The 22,202-nt window shown below is 52.1% G+C and overlaps 1 protein-coding gene across 2 annotated transcripts in view; it reads right to left on the reverse strand.

Moving 5' to 3' along the window:
• Positions 1-348: 348 nt before the first annotated feature.
• Positions 349-22,202, reverse strand: part of Eefsec (eukaryotic elongation factor, selenocysteine-tRNA specific) — a 197,792-nt gene continuing 175,938 nt past the window's right edge. For both annotated transcript variants that reach the window (XM_051154874.1, XM_051154875.1), the window contains one exon: positions 349-1,018. In XM_051154874.1, coding sequence (XP_051010831.1) covers positions 828-1,018 — 191 coding nt within the window. In that variant the 3' untranslated portion in view covers positions 349-827. The remainder of the gene's footprint in view (positions 1,019-22,202) is intronic.

The following is a 22,202-nucleotide window of genomic DNA, read 5'->3' on the forward strand; positions in this document are numbered from 1 at the left end:
TAATGCACTGATTACTGGGATAAAGGGAGGCCTTCACTTCTGTCTGGAGGCCAAACAGGGAAACACTGGGACATCTGCTCCCCTTACAGGTGTCTGGAAGAGCTCTGATTGCCCTCATTGGTCAGTCCCACCCTCTGGCCCCATCTGTAGCTCCATGCTAAGCCTCAGGGTGCTGGGGCTGGAGGTGAGCATGGAAAGGGGCCAGGTGCTCCATCCCTGGTCTAGCACCCTTGGGAGTCCGTGGTTCCCAAACTAGAGGTCAGGGCCTATTGACCTCCAGTGCCAGGGTGGAGCACCAGGCTTCTAGCCCCTGTCCAGAGGCCCTCACTGAATCTAGCTGCTCAGACAACTTCCATTTAAGGCCCATGATATCCAGTCACTCAGCTGGACCCAGCAGCTCTGAGTCCTAAATCCAGTGCCACACAATACCTTGTGATGTCTAGTACTACCCTGGGAGACAGGCAGACTGTGCATGGACTAGGTCACATATGGGATGTTTATTTCCAGCTGTAGGGTGCCAGCTACTTGGGGCGGGGCTGAGAGTGGCTGCAGACACCCTGACTGGGGAAGCCCACAAGACCCGGGCTGCTGGTTCTGCCAAGGCCCTTTCCTAGTGGGCCTAGATGCTGTCCTGGGTGGATGCAGGGATGGAGTGGCAGGTCCTTCTGGCACTGTTCCTCACTTTCCCCAGGCTTTCTCAGTGGGGCTCAACAGCAGTGCGGATGGCAGTGGGATGGGGTTGACTGTCTGCAGGATTGGGGAGGTTGAGGCACATCTTGGGGCATCTGGCTCTGTGGTCTGGCTTGCAGCTGGGCATGTTGGCTCATTCAGGGAGTCTGTACCATTCGTTTCTGGGTGTCAAAGATGTAGCGCTTGAAAGACAGACTAAGTGTCACGGGCTGCACGGGCTCTGGCCGCTCAGGGCCCTCCTCTTGCTTGGTGGTCTCCCCTCTGCCGGCTCGGCTCCGCTTCTTGAGTGTAGGTGTCAGGATCTTCTTGGACTCAGAGGTGAGGCCACCTGCAAGGGATAAAAGTGTCACTGCCTCATTGCAGGCAAAACTGCATCCTTGTCTCCCAGATACATGCCCTCCCCAACCCAGCATCGCCCTCTCTGCCCAATTAGGTGGGGGCCATTCTGCCCCCTCCCCATACCCTGTTTGCTATTAGACACTTCGCGGCATCACTCTGACCTGGCTGCTCATCTGGTCCCTAAGGTGCAAATACTCTTAGGGAATACTGTTCTACCCACCTGAAAGGTCACCTTAAGTTCCTGGCCACCAGGGAGACACCCTCTTCTGCCTTCTACTAGGAGTCTGAGTCTGTAGCAGCCTCTTGTGTCTTCTGCCTCTGGGCAGACTCAGAGGAGAGGAGCTTCAGCAGACCAGAGGTGATCAGGGAACAGCCGGGAGGTTTAATCAGCTCTCCATGGCCAGAAGTCTTGTGGGGGTCTCACCCAGGCTCTGGGAGACACTGTCTCTACTGCCTGTCTGCAGTTGGCTTCTCTATTCTCAAGAGCTCAATTCGGGGCCCCCTTCTAGTCTCACAGTGGACAGTGCCCATGGTTCTTTAGTTGTGTCACACCCTGACAGCATCTGGCAGCTGCAGACACTGCAGTGGTAGGCCGAGTCCAGCATCTCACATGATTGTTTATTCTTGTGCTGAGATTTACAACCAACTGTCCTGGGTTTGCAGATGAGATGCTGGGCAGGGACTCGGACAGTGTCTGCTGGTACCTGGGGAAATCTCCTGACATGCCTAATTCTGAAGGGCAACATCCACCTGCATGTGAGCCTCTGACAATGGCGGTTTGTTCTGGTTTTGGTTTTTCAAGGCAGAGTTTCTCTGTAGCTCTGGGTGTCCTGGAACTCATCCTGTAGACCAGATCTGCTGGCCTTGCCTCCCAAATGCTGGGATTAAAGGCGTGTGCTACCAATGCCTGGGCTATGACAATGATCTTTTGTTTTGTTTTGTTTTGCTTTTGGTTTTTGGTTTTTTATTTTTCTCGAGATAGGGTTTCTCTGTATAGCCTTGGCTGTCCTGCACTGGCTTTGTAGACCAGACTGGCCTCAAACTCACAGCGATCCACCTGCCTCTGCCTCCCGGGTGCTGGGATTAAAGGCGTGTGCCACCACGGCCAGCCCTATGACAACGATCTTGAAGAGGGCTGCCACCTCTAAGCACTCTGCACTGGCCCCTACTCTCCGGATTTAAATAGTGGTGGATCCCTGGAAAACTGCACTCAGATAGGAATGGCTTGTCTCACTGTATAAAGGGTCTGGGCTTACTCTGACAGGCAGAAGTGAGACTGTGAGCCATCTTAAAACCTGAATCCCCTGGGAAAGCCAGGGACTTGAAGCTGCAAACAGGTCCTTGGAGCCAGGTTGCCCACTGTCCCCTGCCAGAGTGCACCTAGGAAAAGGTGCCTTCCTGTAGCTACCTGATCTTTGGGCCCACATCTGTGGCTCTGCCTCCTCTCAGATGGTGCCTAGGTCCTGAAGCCAGAGGAGCACCCTGGGCTGGTGCCAGGCCTGCAGGTATCTGAGTCCCTAAATCAGAGCTGGGCCTTCCTTCTGCTGGCAACAGACCCTGACAAATGGTAAGGGCCTGTCTCTCTCTGGTGCCAGGAGGTCTGATCGCTGAAGAGGTGCAGGGCTCCAGAGCGTCTGTGCCATGCTGGGGAGACAGGTGTGGCCCAATCAGCAGTCCATCTCATCTGTGATGGCTCTGGTTACACACAGTGCATACTGCATCAACTCAAAGAAGCCTGGTATTGGCAACACTGTGGCCATTCAACAGCTCAGTCACCTCTGCCATCACAGGGCTCTGGGAACACCTACAGGGTCTACAAAAAACTTGTGGCAACAGTCCTGGGGCAGTGTGGCAAATACCACACTGTTTCTTTAGTGGCCCCCTTTCCTTTGGCCAAGGGCCATGTGCTGGGGAGTTGGAGCTATACCTACCACAGGCACCTGGCCCAGCTCAGGCTGCAAATGTCTCTCAACTGCCTGAGGCTTTCCTTTTAAAGACACTTGGCACTGCAGGTTCAGTGGACAGCTGGGAGCAGACACACAGTCCAAGCCTGGTCCCCTGGAGACTCTGGTTTGAGAAGGACTGACAGTCAACAGGTTTGGAAGCAGATATCCCCAGATAGCAATGAGAAACTTAAGGAAATGACCCTGTGTCCCTGGGAGGGTGGTAGTAGCAGTTTTGATGTGTTCAATGCAGGGCTCTCTGAAAACGACTGCTGGACTCATGGCCAGATGACAAGGAACACCACGAAGATTAATGGCAGGCTACGTAAGCAGAGGGAATCTGTGACATAGCCAAGTTCATGAAATGTGTGTTTGGTTCTTTAGGAGAAAGGTGCTAAGTGGGTCTGGGGAGTCAGCAGGCAACTAGGGTACCTGCATCTATAGGCTATCAAGTAAGAAAAGTTCCCCACCCCACCAACCCTTTCTACTGGCTCTTTCTATGTGCCCGGGCAAACACAGTGATTCCCACCAAACACCAGCTGCCTGTCCTGTATTATCTTACACCTATCTCTGCACACGCTCGGCTTTGTCAGCCCCTCAGCTAGGATGATGCACTCCCTGGGGTTCTAAGAGCATCTGTTTTACTACCTTCAAGTCACTGTTTAAATGTCACCTCTCAGGCCTGCTGACTACCTGGCCACTACACCCACCCTTTCTGGTCCTTCCTTTCTCTAGTTCTATCCTATAGCTCCATCTCTTCTGCTAGACTCCATGTTTTGGTATCTGTTGTCTTTCTCTGACCAGTCCCACCACAATGAGGTTTCTGTCCGCATTCATGTGATCTGCACTGGGGACCCTGGCTCCCAGCTGTCAGTGCTGGTGGAACCCTATTGGGATTTGTGTAAATCCCTGGTCCAAGAACCTAGAGAGCAAGCATTTAGGAACAGCCTATGAGACAGTTCCTGTAAGTCAATGTCAACCAAGAAGTCTATTCCAGGTATGCACACCAGACAAGCATTTGTCACGTGGGCCCAGATGTGCAGAGGTGCCTCCATGCGAGGTACCCAGCCCTCACTGATCAGGGCTGGAGGAACTGAGGGTGGGGTCAGAACCAGTGATTAAGGTGCTCTGATTCCCGTCTATGTTTGAGCACCAGAGAACCACACGTCTAGTACCAGTCAGAGCTGATCTGAGGCCAAAGGGAGATGAGACAATCTCCTTGCTGTAAATGGGACTCAATGTGCACTTAAAATCAGACTTGTGCTAGGGTTGAGGAGCTAGAGGTGGCTTATTCAGTAATGAACTTGCAAGCCCAAGGACCTGAGTTCAGATCCCCAGCAGCCAGGTAAGAAGCTGGGTAAAGTGGTGTGCACCTATAGTCTTAGCACTCAGGAGGTGAAGACAGATCCCTGGAGCTTGCTGGCCAGCTGGTCTACCTGAATTTTGTGGACTCCAGGTTCACTGAGAAACTGTCACAAAAAAATTAGTGACAGTAACAGAAGAAGACACTCCAAACTGACCTCTGGCCTCAATACAAAAGATGTATTCTAAACTTAGTTAAAAAATGCAGCAGGCAGAAGTTTCAGAAGAACACTATCAGCTGAGAAAAGACCAGAAGGCTACGTGCCCAACTACCAGAGATCACGAGGGGTAACAAGTAGTGCCTTTCTCCTACTTTACCCCCAACGGCTCTGGGTAAGCCTGGGTTAGGCACAGAGGCCCCACAGTGTGCCCACTTCTGTCCCAGACAAGAGACAATGTACAGCAGTGAACCCTAGCACCCAGGCAAGTAGGGGATGAAGGCCCAGGTGGAGCCCTACATCCTGGCGGGTCTCAGGGCAGCTGTGATCAGGAAGCAGGCTGGCTCTCTGAGGCCAGCGGCCTTGCCTCTACCACACTCTGCCTGTGCCTGCAAAGGGCAAGGCTGAGCATGGGCAGGACTCTTATGGGCACCAACGTCCAAGTGTCTGACACAGCTGCTTAGGCTCAGGGACTGGCCCTCCCAGCTCCTCAGCCCCGCCCCCCTTCCCTCCTGGCCATTCCTGCTATCTCCTGCTCTACTCCTTTGCCACCAGAGAGAATCCTCTAAGGCCTATATGATGTGGGAACCTGGTGACACTGGCAGGATATGTCACCCAGGGCCTGTGCCTGCCTTCTCTGGCTCTCCACTCCCTGATGCTCCTATCCCATTCTGAGCGCCAGCCACAAGGAACCAAGCAAGGGTCATTTCTGTGAGCTGCGTTCCTTTCTACTTGCTAAACGCAGACTCTGCCACTGCTGCCTGGAGCATGTCCCCTGACTTCCCCAGACTACATGGAGTTTCCCTCAAGATCCCTACTGAGCACTAATTTTCACTGTGGTTCTGTAGTCCCTGCTCTCAGAGGCCAGTGAATGGTGATGCTCTTTCTGCTGGGCACGGAGCCTTCTAGGTGCCCTGGGGAACGTGAATGCTATGGGGGCATCCTCATGCGGTATTCAGCACTCAGCACCATCATACTCACACCTCTCCATGGACCCCATGCTGCCCTCCATGCACCACGCCCCCACTTACCATACAGACACCAAGCATCATATACAGCCATCAGTACTCACCTATACTACACATACCTGTGTCTCATGGCCCGCACACGCCTCACATGCATTCACCCATATAATATACCACACTCATACCCGCCTGCACTCACTCTGATACATGCGTCTACATGCCAAGCCCTCTATGCCACACACACCTGCATGCATCCCACCCAGATGAAGAGGTCAGTGGTGAGGCCTGGGAAAAACATGTCTGACCTCAAGTGGTCCAGGGAGCAGTCTGGATCAGCTACCAGGCTGGGCTAGTTGTCCTCTCCTGGCAAGGTGTGTTGGGGCTGAGGTAGCCCATGATGTCCTCTGTTCAGGAGACCCACTTTCCCGAAACATCAGGAATCCTGGAGCTTGCTCTACTCTCTTTTGAGCCAAGACCCCAGGATGTAGTGGGGGTGGCAGTGACCCTGTGTGACACCACTGCTCATGGCTTCCCATGGGGACCTCTCCCAGGGCCTGGCTGGCCTTTCTCACTGTGCGCCAGCCCCATACAAAGGCACAATGGGCTGCAGGCTGCTGGGTCTTGGCTCCGCTGGGCAATCAGGGAAGAATGTGGGAAGCGAAGTTTTTCAAGCCCAGTGTGGGTGCCGCCCGGGCAGTGGCCATCAAAGGCCAGCAAATTGCCTCCAATTGCTGGCGTCGCTTTCATGTCAGGGGCCAGACTAGAAGAGGGGCCTTCACATTGGTGGGCAGCTGGCACCCCCCAGTGGGAACGGATCCCTTGTAAGCATCTTGGGGTCAGTATCCCCTCAGGGGCTCACTGAAGGCAGAACAGCTATCGGGGGCTGTGAAAGCAGGGCAGACACAGAATGGGGGTAGGGGTTTTCCTGGGGCAGCATCCTGGTAAGGACTGCTGGGCTGGCAGCTGGAGAGCCAGAGTCCAACTTCAACAGGCTGCAGTTGTACAAGACATGGGGGGCATGGGCAACAGAAGGTCTGAGTAGAAATGACCTGCTTCTGCAAAGGCTCCTGCTGCTGCCGGCAAAGGTAAAAGGCAGCTTGGCTGTAGTTGGGCTGGCTGAGACTAGGGCTGGCATGACAGGAGTGGGTGAGTTGGCAAGGTAGAAGACGCCTTAATGCAGGCCTGGCAGTCACATCTGATACATAGGAGGCTTTGGTTGCACCTGACTTGCAGGGGGGCCAGATAAGGTAAGCCAAGGTATATGTCCTACAGCTGTGTGATAAAGCTGGGGTCAGAATGTGGGACTCCCCTCTGCCATAGTTGGCCTGTCATCTGTTCCTCACCTGGCTAGGGACAGGCTGGAAGAGCCGGGGAGGAAAAGCCTCTGAACTTCTGTGAAGAGTGACGGGGCCCTTCTGCCATGTGTTGGCAGGTGTGGCCCTGTGCTCCCTGTCTTGCAGGCCTGTCCTCTTGAGCTGTGGGTACCAGCTCCCTGATTTCCCTCTTTCCTTCTCTGCAATGGTCATGTATGTAAACAAAGATGCAATTTGCTTTAAAGAGATAAGGTGATTAATTAAAAAAACAAAAATCAAAAAAAACAAAAACAAAAAAACCCCAGAACTGCATTCTGCCATCCCAGTAACAAAAGGAGTTAGGGGAGGGGGTGGCAGACAGGCCCATGTAACCATAGAACCAAGTTCCTTCTGCGGCTCTTGAGCGCACTTGATGGCTCACAGACGTCTTTGATTGGGAGGAAACGGAGGCAATGGGCCCTGCATGCCCATTTTGATGTCTTAATGTTGCCTAATTCCTTCTTTAATTTATATTAAGCTTCTTAGCAACAACAATGAATTCTTCAAAAACAAAAAAAGGCCCTTTGCAGAGATATTCCCGCACCAAGTTAACTGAAGTCACAATGCAGCCGAGCTTTGGAGATTGAGGTACTTTGGAGATTGGGGTGTGTGGGGAGGAAAAACAATGCAGTATGTGAAAGCTTTTTTTTAAAAAGACAAAACCAAAATCAGTCTGATCCAGGCAGGAAATGACTTGGTCTTGAGACTCAGATGGAGGCTTAGCCATTGGAGGGGGCAGCCTAGTGGAGAGGCACTCGCTATCCTCGGGTCTTACTCAGCTTGGAGGGGAAGATGGCCATAGAAGATCTGCTGACCACCTGAGGCGCCATGGATCCTGTGATGTTGCCTCCCCATGAGGTAACTGCAGGCCCCGAATGGCAGGTGTCATTTCATGTACAACATGGAACCTTGGACTTTCTGGCCATCCTACCTGAAACTGCTGTGCCCACTGAGGGTTAACACGTGCTCCTTGGAGGTCCCAGGCCCTCTTCAGGGCAGGCCCTGCTGATTAGGCCACAGTACAGCCTCTGTGTAAACTTGCCAGCCACTACTGCAAGCCTTTCTGCCTACTCACCTCCATGCTGTCCAATCTTCTTTCAGAACAAACCCTGACCACTCTCCCAGTTCAAGCTGGTTTGCATCATCACATGTGCTCAGATAAGGTCTGGATTCGAGGTGCCCTAGTGGCCTGCCTCCTGCAGACCCTCTCTCGTGCTTTAGCTGCCTCAGTTCCAGTCCCTGCAGGACTCCCTCAGTGGGGTATGGCAACTGCTTTGGTGTCTCCTGCCTAGACTTTCAGTAAGAGATGTGTTGTACCCCAGTAGTCCTCTTCCTGGGGTCAAGGCACTGACTCTTCCTCAGAGACTCCAGCAAGGGCCTCCTTGGTCCTTTCAGCTTGTCTGGACCCAGAAGAAGGGTCCCCAGTTCTGTTCCTGGGGTGACTCACCCTTCCTAGGAGTCAGAGCTTCTCGCTAGCCTGATGGACTTCTAATGGCCCCCTCATGGCCACACAGCCCCTAAGCCCACCTATGCTGGTGACGATGAGTATGCCTTCTGCTTGCAGCCATGCAGGTGTGTAGGGCAGTCCTGGAAAACTAGAGTTCTTCCAAGTCTGCAGGTCACATCCACCCAGACTCAGAGTCCTGGATCTATTGGTTTCCTCCCTTCATGCTCAATTGGGGTTTCCAGGTGAGTGGGGTGAGAGGGTAGTGGGGATGGCATACGGGCAGAACTGAGGTTTTTGGGGAGTGTGGACAGTGACAAAGCTAAGTGGGGTCAGCAGGTAGTGAGAATTGCAAGGGGAGAGAGCCAAGTCCCCCCTGCTGGGCAGGGTTGCAAGAAGTGAGCTGGCATCCGAGAGCCTTCTCTTCCTCCTGTTCAGTGGGACTGAAGGTCGCCAGTCTGCTACGTCTGCTACTGCCACTGCCAGCATCCACCCATGGCCCGTCACCTAGCCACAGCCACACAGGTATCCCACCAGGGAGTCACGACCCAGGCAGGTCAGGGCTCACAGCTCTGGTCACATCCAGGGCTGTGCTTATGAAGTACCACGGCAGCCTGGTGCTCAAGGCAGGCCAGACCTTTTACTGCTCTCCAGGGACTGTCATCAGGGAGGGTCAGGCTCTAAGACATCTCTTTAGAGACTTCTGGGGATTAGGTCTCTGTAGTCTGGGTCACCATGGAAAAATGTTGGTTGGATGGATCTGCTGGGTGTCCCCCGCAGGCAAAATGGTCTGGGAATTAGCTAAATACTATATGAGGGATCTTGAAGGAAGACCATCTCACATGAGGCCAGCCTGGCCACAGAAAGCTTTGTTGGTGCCCCACTATCAAGGCATCTCTGGGCTAGTCAGAAAAAAAATATTCACTGCATGGTAGCTATGTTCCACAGACAGTCAGATCTCAAAGGCAACCACCTCCAGATCATCATATACCAGAAAACTGAGGGGCAGAACACTCAGGAGCCTGCCCAGGGCGTCCTCACTTAGGTTCATGTGTTCACCCACCCTGCATACTTCTTCCCACCTTCCTTCTTTTGTGCTCAGGGGCAATGATGGCTGCGCTGTGGTCTGCTCTAATATCCAGGGCCTGAGGACACTATAATTTCCTGGTGGGTGGGAAGGACTGTGACAGGGCAGGCCTGAAGCCAGAGGGATTGGGGGCAGGTTCCTGTGGCTTCCCATGAAGTGGCGTCCCCCACCACTCAGGGTGCAGAATTTTAATGTTCCCACCCCTCCACATGTACACTCTTTAACATAGTTAATCTTCAATTAAAATACCTAGAGCAGAAACTAAGATAACTGGTTTAAAAGGTACAGCTATTGACAATAAAAGTCGTCTTCATATTGCTTTTTCTTAGGAAAAAAACCCCACATATTAAAAACATCATTTTTATGACTTGGGGGAAAAAGCCATAGAGAATAATGAGAGTGGACAAAGGCTCAGGAACAGTCATTTTCCAGGGCCCATATGTGGCATCCTGATTACCGTATCAGCTCTGCTGCCAGAGCAGAGGGGGAAGCAAGCGCAGGTGACCAATATGCCACTGTCCTCTGTGGCTGACAGACGAAGGGCAGGGGTGGCATGGCAGCACAGGTCCCTATCCATGTTCCTGAACCTGCAGGCTCTGACAGCGTATCTCTCAGTCACTTGCCTGCATCTCAGGGTGTCCAAGCACACAGATGATGCTCTGCATCTGAGCTGATTTGCTATACTGTGTGTAGCCCCTAGGGAAGCTCTCAGGCCTGGCCTGTAGCTAAAAGGAGCATGCCCCACTGAAACCCTGGCACTCCAGCCTGCCTTCCTGATATATCGGCCAAGGCTAGGCCTCTTCATACTGAGACCACATGGGTCCTCGTGTCCAGAGCAGGTCTGGAGGGCAGTAGCTCTCAATGACCATGCCTTGTTTCCCCGCTTCCCCAGTCCCCTTTGCTCCAACCCTCCCCCTTCATAGTAGCTATCTCTTGGATCACTATTGCCTGCTGCCTGCCTGGGCGGCAACACAGTGGCTGATGGTCTAAAGTGGCTCTTGTCTACTGTGTGTGATGTTTTCCAAAATACTGACTGTGCTCTGACTCAGCCTAATGTGCGGTTCATTGCAGCTAGTGGAGCTACTCACATATATGGGGACCCAGGCAGGCCTCTGATTTGGAATATCTTCTACAATGTGTTTCTTTGGAAGCTCATAGGAGCTTAAGGGCCACAGATGGCTTAGTCCCTCACTGGGGACCTGAGTTGTGGTGGTGTGCTCTGTGGCATCTGAAGTGCAAGGGTTCTAGTCTAGCGCAGTACCAAAACAGCCACTGTCAAGATCTAGATTCTATCCTGGTCCTTCAAGGCTTGGCCAGTGCTATGAGAAGACACCTATCATTGAGGGGATGTGGTCTCTAGGATCAGCTGCCTGCTCTGTGAAATCAGGCCCTTCCACTCATAGCTACAGAACTGCAGACAGACTGCGGTGCTAGCAAGGCCCTGGGAGAGCGGCAGGCAGTAGCTGTGCATCCAACAATAAACAATGCCTCCTCTTTCTGATCAGTACGCAGGAACCTTCCCTGCAGGTGTCAAGTGCTTAGGGCTGAAGACCTGAGGGGCCAGAGGAATCACGGACAGGAGGCAGCCCACTCTGCATGGAGGTGGGTCTGCTACTTCCTTCTCCAGCAACATCCCCTATCATTCAGTGTACAGAGAGTGAACCAGGGGCAGCCCTGGGCATCCCCAGGCCTGGGTGTGCCAGGCCTTACCTCCACTTTCCTCCAACACCTTGTGGGGATCCAAGAATGGTGACGGGTGTACTGGGTAAGGTTAGACAGAACATCATGGCATGCACATTTGCCTACCATCACACAGTACGGAAGTGGCGTGAGAGGGTGGCTTTTGTCATGGGACGTGGTTTCCTCTGCTGATAAAATGTGCCACCTCTACTGTAGCCCCCATTATAGTGGTCAGGCTTGAGGCCCCTCCCTTTCCTGGGACACAGTGTTTAGGAGTAGAGCCACAGGCACAGGCTCCTCAGATAAGTGACCCCCAGCACTGCCTCCACCTCTGTACATGTTCTACAGATGCCACCTGGCCCAGAGTGACTCCTTTACTCAACAGTTCTCCAAATCCCAAAGAGCACATTATAACCATGGGTTGACAGGACTATATCTGAGGATACTGCCAAGCACATGATTAGCCTGCTCTCAATAAACATGTATATGTGTCCTCATGGCCTAGGTCTACAGCAGAAACCTTATGTGTCCTGTGCTAGTACCCTGTGTCTCTGCTAGTACTGGCTACCTCTCTGCAGGTTCTGAAGAGTAACTTGGCCCCACCCTTCACTGGAGGCCTGTTTCTTGCTCTTGCCAGAAGTGGAACACAGGCCCACTCTAGGCCACATTATGAAGACAGCAGGGGGTGGATTCTGAGGATTAACATGACACCTCTCCCACCCCATCAGTCTGGGTGCATCCATGAAATCACTGTGTCCAATGGAAACCAAAAACCCTCTCAGTTTTCCGGTAACTTGTGACGAGGACCCCAGCCTGTCCAACAGTGTGGTATTAGAGACAGCTAGCACTGGTCCCCAGTGCTCAGGGTGCATGTCCTTAGGCACGATCCTCCTCCAGTCCCTCCTGGAACTGAAGAGAAGGGTGCCATGGCAGGCAGTGGCTAGCCTATAAGGGCTATGCCCAGATGACACACACTATCAGTGGTCCTGTCCCCAGCTCTTGCCATTGAGTAAACTGAGGAGAAACCAGAGCTTGTCTCAGCAAAGGCTGGCAAGGCCCTTAGTGGGGAGAGCTGCACCCAGCTTTTAACCGCACTGTAGTTTTTACTCACTCCGAGGAGTTCTGCTTTTCTTTGAAAGGGGAAAGCAGACCCATAAGAACAGCCAGAACAAGGGCTATCTCTAAAGTAAACTCCTGCACACACTGCGAAGAAGTGTGAGCTGAAGGGGTGAAGCCTTTGTTCCCAGAGAACCAAAGCACACAGGGAACCCTATGGCCTGCACTACTTTTCACAACGTCCATGGCCCCCACAGTCAGTTCCAGCACTGGGGGGAAAGAGGGGGGCAGGACAGCTTCTTGAAAGTCTGGTGGTCTGTACTTATTGTTCTGTGACATACTACAAGGCAGTCTGTATGGACAGTGGTGAGCTGAGCTTGTACAAGTTGGCCATGGGGTTACCTGTCCCTGAATGCACTTGTGCCTGCCTCAGCTGACATCAGGGTTCCAACACAGTTGCCCACATATCCAAGGGAGATGTGGATTTGGTGCCTGAGGGTCTGGAGGGAGCATGCAATTGTAGCCAGTGAACCCTGCTTCTTGAGAAACACCTCTCCATGTGGAAATCTCCGGCTCCGAATTATGATTGCACCTTCCTTTTACTGGGGACAAGCTATGAACCCCTCATCACCCATCATACTCAAAGCTCAGCACGTCCCACTTGGCGGCAGCAGTGTTTTTGCAATACACCTTGTGGCTCCCTCCATTCCTCAAGAAAGCCTTCTTCAGATCAATTCACTTCAGAGCGCCGCGTGTTACTGTGAGTGGAAACCTGCCCTTTTGTCAAAGAGCACACCCAGTGATATAAGTGACACTGTGATGTTGTGTGTCTGAGTGTTATGTGAGGTCTAGGATGTCACAAGCAGGACAAGCATCCGCTTAGGGATGTCGGTGTCTGTTCCTCCTCAGCACCAGTCCACCCAGGCCTATCTGGTACTGCGCTGCCTGCAGTGCCACAGGCTCAGCCTCCTCTGCCCTTGTGTAGCAGGAGTCTGTGTGACCTCAAGGGCCATGGCTGGCTGTGGGAGGTCTGTTTTGTTCAAGCTGTCTGGGAGGTGGGAATGTGGCTCGCAGTTTTCAAAGTGACCATGTGTAAGAAACCAGAGTGGACCAGACTTGCTATGCTCATGCCTGTGGAGCTGTCCCACACGGCTGGATGCCACGTACTCTATAGCTGCAAGTAGATCTGGATGTCACAGGCCAACTTTGGCCCATGGGTACATGTGCTTTAAAAATAGTGAGCCTGAATTCCCAGGGCAACACCTGCTCCCTGCTTTCTATGGTGGCCCCCAGGAAAGCAACTTTCCTATGCTCCCTGTCTGCCTGGTGGCCAGCTCAGTTACCTACAGAGCTGCAGGTATTATCATGGGGACAACTTCCCTTGCGATAACCGAGTGGTGGTTCCTCTGGAGTCTGTAGGCATCCTGACTGCCAGTTACACCCTGCGTGGCTATCTGAGGTCTTAGAGGAGGAGCAGGACTAGGCAGGGGCAGGGACAGCAGGACCATACCTTGTACCTCTTCTCTTTGTGGGCTGAGGGTCGGGAGGGTGCAAAATATCTGGGCAGGATACACTGCTCTTCCCATGCAGCAGGTGCCTTGGCCAGGCCTGTAACACTGACCCACAGGTGTCTCTTCTGTGATATGGGGCAATGCCTGCTCTGTGGTGGGCACAGGGAGAGATCAGTGAGGAAATCAGGGCACTAGGCATGGCAGGTACTCAGGAAAGAGCAGATGAATGAGGAAGATGAAGCCATACTCCTTATCCCTGGACAAGAACCCTCTCCATCCTCAGTTGCATCCATGCTTTGTGTGTGCACATGCCAGGGGACAGGCTAGCATGAGAGCAGTGTTGTGTCACAAGACTGCTGTGAGGCCTAAAGGACTTGGCAATGATCAGGGCACTGTGATGGAGTCTAAGTCGCCATCTCTCTCTGTTCCCTTCCATCTTGGGTCACTCCATTCTCCTGAGTCTGAATGTCTAAAATCACCTCTGAACCCAAGCCAAATTCTTCAATGGGACACTCCCCTCAGAGTTAGCCACTCACATAGCAGCCAGAGTGTAGGCTCCATGCTTAGCACTAGTACCCAGACTCTGGCAGGGAACCCTCCCCGCAGCTTCATATGGGATGTTGGCCCCTGCTTCGATCTCCTTATCTGAGAAATGGGATAGGTAAAGCACTTACTGTACAAGGTTGTGATGAGGCTATGAGTTAACGTAACAGTGTTTAGGTCAGTGTCACATAAACAAGGTCTAAAGTATGTCAATTCATTATCCCACCAGAGCCACCAGATGCCACCCATTCCGCACTTGCCACCTGTGTCTGTTAGGTGCTGACAGGGGCCCAGATCTGGGGCCATGCATGGGGAAGACTGTCCCATTTCGAAGTAGGACTGACTCATGCAAATAAGGATGTAGAGCAGAAGGTTTCTGACAGCACAAGAGCCATCAGGGGAGAGGCAAAGCAGTGAGCAAGGAGCTCTCTGGGCTTGGTGGCCTGGGAGGACAGTCCTCACGACAGCAGATGGAGGGGGTAATGCAAGAAGTGGCTTCCCTGAGGACCAGGACACCTGGGTGTGCAGCAGTGGCTGTGTGAACCCCACTGGGAGCCTCAGGGGAGCTCTGTGGGCCTCAAAGCAGACCCCTCTGCACTTCCTTTCGTGGCCATGCACTGGATCCCGTCTTGCTCTAGGACAAGGGTGTGGGAGGGAAGAGAGCTGGGTGAGGAGGGGCAAGGGCAAGAGTTGAACATGGGGATTTATGAGCTGCCTTTGGCGGCATGGGGGAGGGGCTCCTTTTGCCAAAACAATATTTAATTTTTTTAAAGGCAGCTACAAAGCCAGGATTAAGCCTAGGCCCTAAAACGAGCTCATAAAATTGAAAAATATTTATCTGGAAGGGTGGCAAGTCCAATAAAAGTTTTATGAATGTCTCACAACTGCCCCGTCAGGAAGCTGGCCTCTCCCTCACCTCCTTCTTGTCAGAGGACGGCACACACAGGTGGACACACGAAGACGTGACTGAAGAAGCCCGGGGCCTGGAGCCGTCTGCTCTGTGCTCCTCCTCCACCTGTGTCTGTGCCCAGCTTTAGGCAGACAGGCTGCCTCAGCCTATTTGGCCAGGAGGCCCGAGAGTCTGAGGGCAGCCACAGATGGCTTTCTTGGAGTCTGAGAGGGCTTCGGCAGGTAGAGACCACAGACTTTATTGTTCAGGGCAATAGGAGGAGGTTGGCTCCAGTTTTAAAGAGACCCACAGCCTAGGGCTTTCCTCGAAGCCACCGAAATAGTGGCTTCCCAAATGTGTTGTGCTCTCACCTCTCCGTTTCCCAGGACATCCCTCACTGCTTCTCCACTCTATCAGTTTCCCCACTGCATCCCCCTCCTTCCTCTCCACAGCGTCTGCTTCCTACTGCTCTGATACCTCGGGTCTCATCTGGGGCCTCTGCACAGCTGCTCCTCTGTGGAGCCCCACCAGCTCCAGGGCTGGCCTCCCTAATCCTTCGCGCCACCACCTCTAGAACCATCACTTCTCCCCTCCCGTGAGCTGCAGCCAAAGCACTTCTGCTTGTGTGTCCCTTCCCGAAGACAATGCCTGAGGGGTCATCAAAGGGTCGACTCCCACAAAGCCAAGGCTTTGTGATTCTCAGTCACTGCACTGACAAGAAGTCAAAGCTAGCAGGAAACCAGGTGGAGCACACAAGAGCCCGCTTTCTAACCAAATGCCCAGGCTTCCTGTCATCCCATGGCACAAGCCCACCAGAAAACCCAAGCCTGCTCTGCTCAGGGAAGGCCAACCCATGTGCTAGAGAAATCAGGAGAGTACAGCAGCTCTGAAAACCTCCTCCTGTATTGGTAGAACCAGTAAGAAGTGGCCAACCACGGAGCACAGTGCTCCATGCAGGTGTGCACACTGGCTGATGTGCAGGCTTCTGTCGTCAGCAATACTGGGGACAGATCTGCTGCCAGCACCCACCCAGAGCTGCTCACAAGTGTCTCTGTGGAGTGGAGAAGAAGGGTGCCCTGGCAACCTCAGACAGGTGACACGTCTATAAACTGAGCCATTCAGAGTGTGAGGCACCCATGGTTAGACAGTGCAATGGCTGTAGGACAAAGACTCCTGAAACAGAAACAACCTGCACCCATGTCCATGAGTTTGAAAACAACACAGACAAAACCCAGAAAGTCCTAAATTCAGAAATACTTTGAGTGCCTATGTGCTGCTCAGAAAGCCTCAGATTTTAGGGCATTTTTGACTCTGGATTAGGGATGCTCAGCTAGTGATGTCTCTAAATACTATAAAATCCAAAAAATGGTTGATTTAGCACTTTTGGTCTTAAGTATTTGGATAAGGGATGCTTAGCTTGTGCACTGACAGAGTCGTCAAACAGGAAAAGCATAAACCCCACTGGGCACAAGACCAGCTGAAGGGAGCACCTCCAGGGAGGGCTGAGCTTCAGCTTTATCTCTAATTCTTAAAAAAGAAAAGAAAACAAAACAAACAAACAAGAAAGAAAACAACCCCCCTCCACACTAGGGTTTCCCTACGTAGCTCTGGCTGGCCTGGAACTCCTGGCTCTGTCCCTTGAATGTTGGGATCACAAGCAGGGCCACTACATCTAGCTCCCTCTCTTAAGAGCAAGCAGGAGGCACTGGGAGAGATCCAAACAAAGTTCCATCTCTGATTTGCTGGCAACAGAGCCATCTAACTCAGTACTGTCTGGTATATGTTTCTCAGTTAAAAACAAGTTTAATTATTATTATATTATTTTAGGAAACCAAATAGCGATGAGAGCGAGGCAAGCCTACAGGAGACATAAAGTGATCAACTGCTTCTAGACTGTCCCTGCCCAGAAAGGAGGTGGAGATGCTGGCCCAGCAGTGGGTACCTGGTACCTAGCGCATCTGTGTGCAGCCAGGCTGAGTGTTCTGCTTATGTTCTAACTTAACAAGCACAGCCATCTCACTGTGCTCCCTACACCACACAAAGTGGCCTGAAGCTACCAGTCAGTTGACCACCCCAGAGTTACCAAGCACCTGCCTCGTGCCAATCCTGAGGTGGGGCTGTGTAGGGGAGACAGTCCTTAGGAAGAAGTTATAGGAAATGCAGCCACAGGAGGGCTAGGCAGTGTGCTGGGATGGGGAACTTTGAGGGGTTAATGGGTAGTGGGTTAACATCTTCCTGGGCTAGGGAGGGCTCCTGAGGGAAGTTCTAAAGCATGCCCTGTGACTTTCCTTGGTTTGTGCAAGTTCTACTAAACAGGCGCCCTGTATTCCAGGCCGCCAACTGCTACCAGGAAAGAACTCTGAGACTGCCTCTTCCTGGGGCCCCAGAGCCATGCTGGGACCTTGTGGGCAGGTTGACCAGCAGCTGGCTTCTGTCCACTGCGCTGGTTTGTGTTAACGGCAGATATTTTCATCGTATTGTGTTACTCCATCCATCTTTGTGAACGGGCCGTCTTGTAAAATTCTTTTAATTATGTTATTTTTTCTTGCCTATCTTCATCATCTACAATTATTTATAATATCATTGTCCTTGTTTCAAATGCTGGGAATAAACATTGTTGTAACAGTTCTTCGATGGGGTTCATATCATTTTTACAATTGCTTTGAAATGCCTCAATGGCCAAAGCTGGAGGAGGCTATTCATTTAGGGAGAGAAGACACCCCAAAGTGCTCCCTGCTCTGGATACCAGGTTGTCCTCGTCCAGGGCAGCCCTAGGCTGGGGTGGCAGCAGCTTATGGGAGTTGGGTCAGATTTCAGAGTTGTTGTCCCCACAGACATCAGGGCAAGATCCAGAAAGGGCGCCGTCGGGGTAAGATGCCGGGGAAAGATGGATGGCTTGTTTTCATTTTTATAGGATTCTCTGAAACCTCAACTTTCACCCCTCACCCCTGTTCGGCTCGCTTCTCCCAGTGAGCTGTTTTCCTGCCTCCCTGTAGGAGTTGGCAGCTGGCTGTGGGGCAGAAGCCAGTGGAATGAATAGCTGCTCAGCGCTTGCCTTGTCCTGGGTAGCATGGCTGAGACCCAGCTGTCTCTCCCCAGGTTGTCTGGGGCCCCTTCTAAGGATGTTTGGGGACACCCAGCACTTTACATGAATTAACATCTGGGCTTCACCCCCACGTGGTCTTCTATTCTCACCAGAAGCTTTCAGGTCTCCACAGGTAGTTAGCATGCCCCTCCACCATTAGCACCTCCATCCTGTGACACCGACTTCCTCTGCCAGGTACCCTCAGAGGAGGATAGCCCCCAGAAACAAGCTCTGGCCAGGGCAGGTAGGGTTTGATGTGCAGAAGCCCAGCAGGGTGTCTGGGGGCTCATGGGCTACCTAGACTAGGACAGGATGATCCTTTGCCCTGAGCCAAAGGATGTGTGAAGTGATGGAGCTGCCACCACAGGCACCTGGCAGAGGTGCAGGTCCTGTACGGACCAGGGGCCATATGGGCATCAGCACCCAAACCTGCAAGGGGTGGGGGTGATGTACTTATCCTACGTGGTCTATGGTTTGAATCAGGAGAGACCAGCTTGCTTGTTCCAGGCTGGGAACTTCAGCCTCTGTCTGCCACCACTACTGCCGTGTGTGTGTGTGTGTGTGTGTGTGTGTGTGTGTGTGTAGGGGGGTGGGGTGGGGGTAAGATTGACTTTAGTACTCACCAAAGAAATGTAAACAAGCCTTGATTTGAGAGGATGGAGTACATAGGATAGGAAAGCTGAAATCCACTCCCTCTACCTGACTGACAGGAGTATGAGATGAGGTGACCCAATGCCAGAAGCTTGCAGAAAACTTCTAAATACGTGGTGTTTTCTTTGTGAAAATTAGAACAATTTAACTTCTGGGAACCAATCCTAACAAAACACTGTTCATATTACAGCAAACTTAGGAAGATGCTCCAGCACTGTTGTTCATAACCCAGGTGCAGGAAACATTGAGCTCGTATTGAGCCCTGGGTCTCCAGGTCCAGCCTCAGCTCAGGTGCCTAGCTACTGTTGCATTCCACCAAGGAGGGCCACCACGACAACTCACAGCACTCAATGCCATGTCTAGAGTGGCGTAGGTACTCAATATGGGGTGTGGGCTAGAGCTGGGACCGTGCAGACAAGGAGAAGGAGAACAGAATGCCCTTCTACTACTCTAAGCTGGCTCGCAGCTGAGACAGAACTAGCTATTACTTTTACGTTGCAGGTATAAAAAAATTTTTTTTTTCCTATTTTCCCACTTGGAGATAGGCATAGGTCAAGCCCTGACCCCTGTGTGAGAAGTCGTGGCCCTGCTGGGATGGGAAGAGGCCAGCCAGCAGGCTCTCACCAAGGCCTGAGGCCAATGAGCTCACTGGTGAGGGCCCTGGGTGCCAAGTAGTCAGTCTACCCCTGAGCTGTCACAGAAACTTCCCTGTTTCAAGATGGCCTCTGGAAAATTCTGCTGGGCCAGACAAAGGTATCAGGGCTTCCAAGAATGAGTGTATTACATTTCCCAAGGTGACCAGTATTGGGATTTGCAACAGGTGAAAGGATTGTCTTTCCAATCCCACCTGCGTAATCTGATGACGTGGCACTGACTTTGGGACAGAACAGTCTGTGCACATTGCAGGCCACATAGCCCAAAAACAACGAGGGGTCTTCTGCCCTTGCTCCTGACAGTGTACCTTCCTCATCACACCTGTGGTATGTGAAAAGTGCCAGGAGGAAGGCTGGTGAGAGGATCGAGTTGGCAAAGTGCTTGTTGCATACATGGTATGAGGACCTGTGATCAATCCCCAGGACACATGTAAGAAAATCCAGCGTGGTGGCATTGTGTGCTTGCAATCCCAACACTGGAAAGCTGAAACAGCTTGGGGCTTGCTGGCCTAGTGAGTTCTAGATGAGAGAGCCTGTCTTAACAAAACCAAAACCAACAACCAAGCAACCCTAAAACCTTGAGATGAGGAGACTATGGGTAACTTCTCCAGCTTTTCAGGCTAACATAATATGTGAGTCCTGTGAAATCTGGTTTAAGACACCTGGATCCTGGTTCCCTACAGATCTTACACAGAGAGATGAGGACTGAGTAGGTGGATCCTGAGAGGAGGGCCTGGGATTAGAGCAGCAGCCTGTGCTGCAGGAAATTGTTTCATGGATGGAAGAGCTCTTTGCCACAGTCACGCAATGGTCTATCCTCTGAACCCTCAGAGAACAGCATAGCCCCTCATCCCAGACCTACTGGAGCTAGAGGACCTAACTCATTGTTGGACAGTGGTAGTCAAAGTCTGCTCAGAGTGGGTCCTCTTCAGATCACAGGTACTCCCCAGGGGCCAGGTGTCAACCCAAATTTAGCTGGAGGATGACAGCAAGAATGTGGTGAATCCGGAGTCTACACAGCAAGCACTGGGTCCTCACAGACCCCAGCCACTTGGTTCTTAGACTAAGCTTCAGATTCCTTTGCAGCCTAGTTCTCAGCACCAAGATGGGCTCTGCAGGCAGCCACACTGGGCCCAGCAAAGTGCCCCTCTCAGCCATGTAACTTGGTAAGGCATTTGAGCTGGACAGTTTACCGTGTCACACCTGTAGCTTCTGAGAATTGTGGGTAAAATGCTTACTCAACCTGCTGACTGTGTGACCATTTTACCTTTTGGCCTTCTCAGGCACCCCAACAGGAAGGAGCCCAAGAAACGATGAAGATGACATTTATAGGTGCAGTAGCTACTGCCAACACATCGTATACTGACTGTTTGGCATTGTCTTATACACCCCACGTTGAGAATTCTGCTTTAGCAGGGAGGGCCCAAGTCAGAAAGACAGGAACATTGTCTTATTGCCATATATAAAGTGAGTGACAGCCTCCCCAAGTGCCTGCCACAAGATGAAAAACTTGATCTCTGCAATACCTCTTGGGCAGAAACTGGTACCCAGCACCAGCAATGGCTGATACAGAGCATGTACTTTCTCTTCCCATACTCCTGGCACATGACCTGGCAGAGGCTGACTCTGGCTAGCAATACCCCTGGTCAATAACTGAACCATGGAAGCTCTGTGAGTGAGTTAAGTCTGTGCTACTCTGCTGAGTGCAGACCTCTGCACAGGAAACCCATTTTTGAATGTGCCCTGGGATATCGGGTTGGGAGGCTGTGGCCAGCAATGTGTAGACTGTCAGGACACTGGCACCTAGGGAGAAGACGCTGGGGGTACTGGAAAGTACCCTCACTGAGGGCATCCCCATGACAGAAGGATCCAGACCCCAAGTCAAGATTGGTAATGTTTGGCAAGACCAGATGCCACGTACAAGTTCAAGCCTTCAGGAGTTCTTTTCACCATCTAAGGACAAGCCTCTGGGCTGGACAGAGGGTGAGCAGCAGGGAGAATCCTGGGGCCTCTACCAAGTCTGACTTCCTGTAAGACCTTGCTGGAGGACAGAAGTACCACTGCTTTAAAGCTGTTCCCAGACTAGCATTTTGGACACACCAAAGTAAACAGCTACAACACATAAAGCACTCAGAACAATGTCCCACTCAGCACAATGTTCAATGACTATTATGCTGTTATTAGTCAACGTTCTCAAATGGTGTAGCACTGTGTCCAGTCTCTGTGACGCCTTAGCACTCTCTGTTCCTTCTATCCTGGACGATTTTCTTCCTTCCTCATCACCTCCCATTCTCCTCTGGAAGGGGAGGGCCATGTGATCTCTCTCCCATGATCCCTTTCCCTAGGGCTTCTCTAAGAACCAGTTCTGAAGTCTTCTATACCAGACAGCTCCTGAGAAGGAGCTAAAACCAGCATTTGGGTTCAGGTGTCACCAAGACACAGGCCATAGCTGGAACCCAGGAGGGGATGCATGCAGAAAGTTGAGGGAGCAGTAGTTCCCTGCTCCATGAGCACACGGAGGGCAGGTCATCACAAGTCGGGCTCTGTCTCACGCTGCTGGCCCAGGCTTTAGCTCTAACTTCCATCAGTATCACAGGTGCTCCTCTACACACACTCCTGTGGCTCTGATGATCTGTGATCCACTAGTGATCATGAACCTGGCTCTTGGCCATAGGTGAGCCTGGGTCCCAGGCTCTGACTCTACCTGCTCAAGCATCCTTTTTACCACCACTCATCACAGGTACTGACGGCATGACAGGATGCGTCATCTGCTGTATGTACATTGGCTGGTGTG

Source organism: Acomys russatus, chromosome 13 (assembly GCF_903995435.1).
Source record: "Acomys russatus chromosome 13, mAcoRus1.1, whole genome shotgun sequence".
Classification (NCBI taxonomy): Eukaryota; Metazoa; Chordata; class Mammalia; order Rodentia; family Muridae; genus Acomys; species Acomys russatus.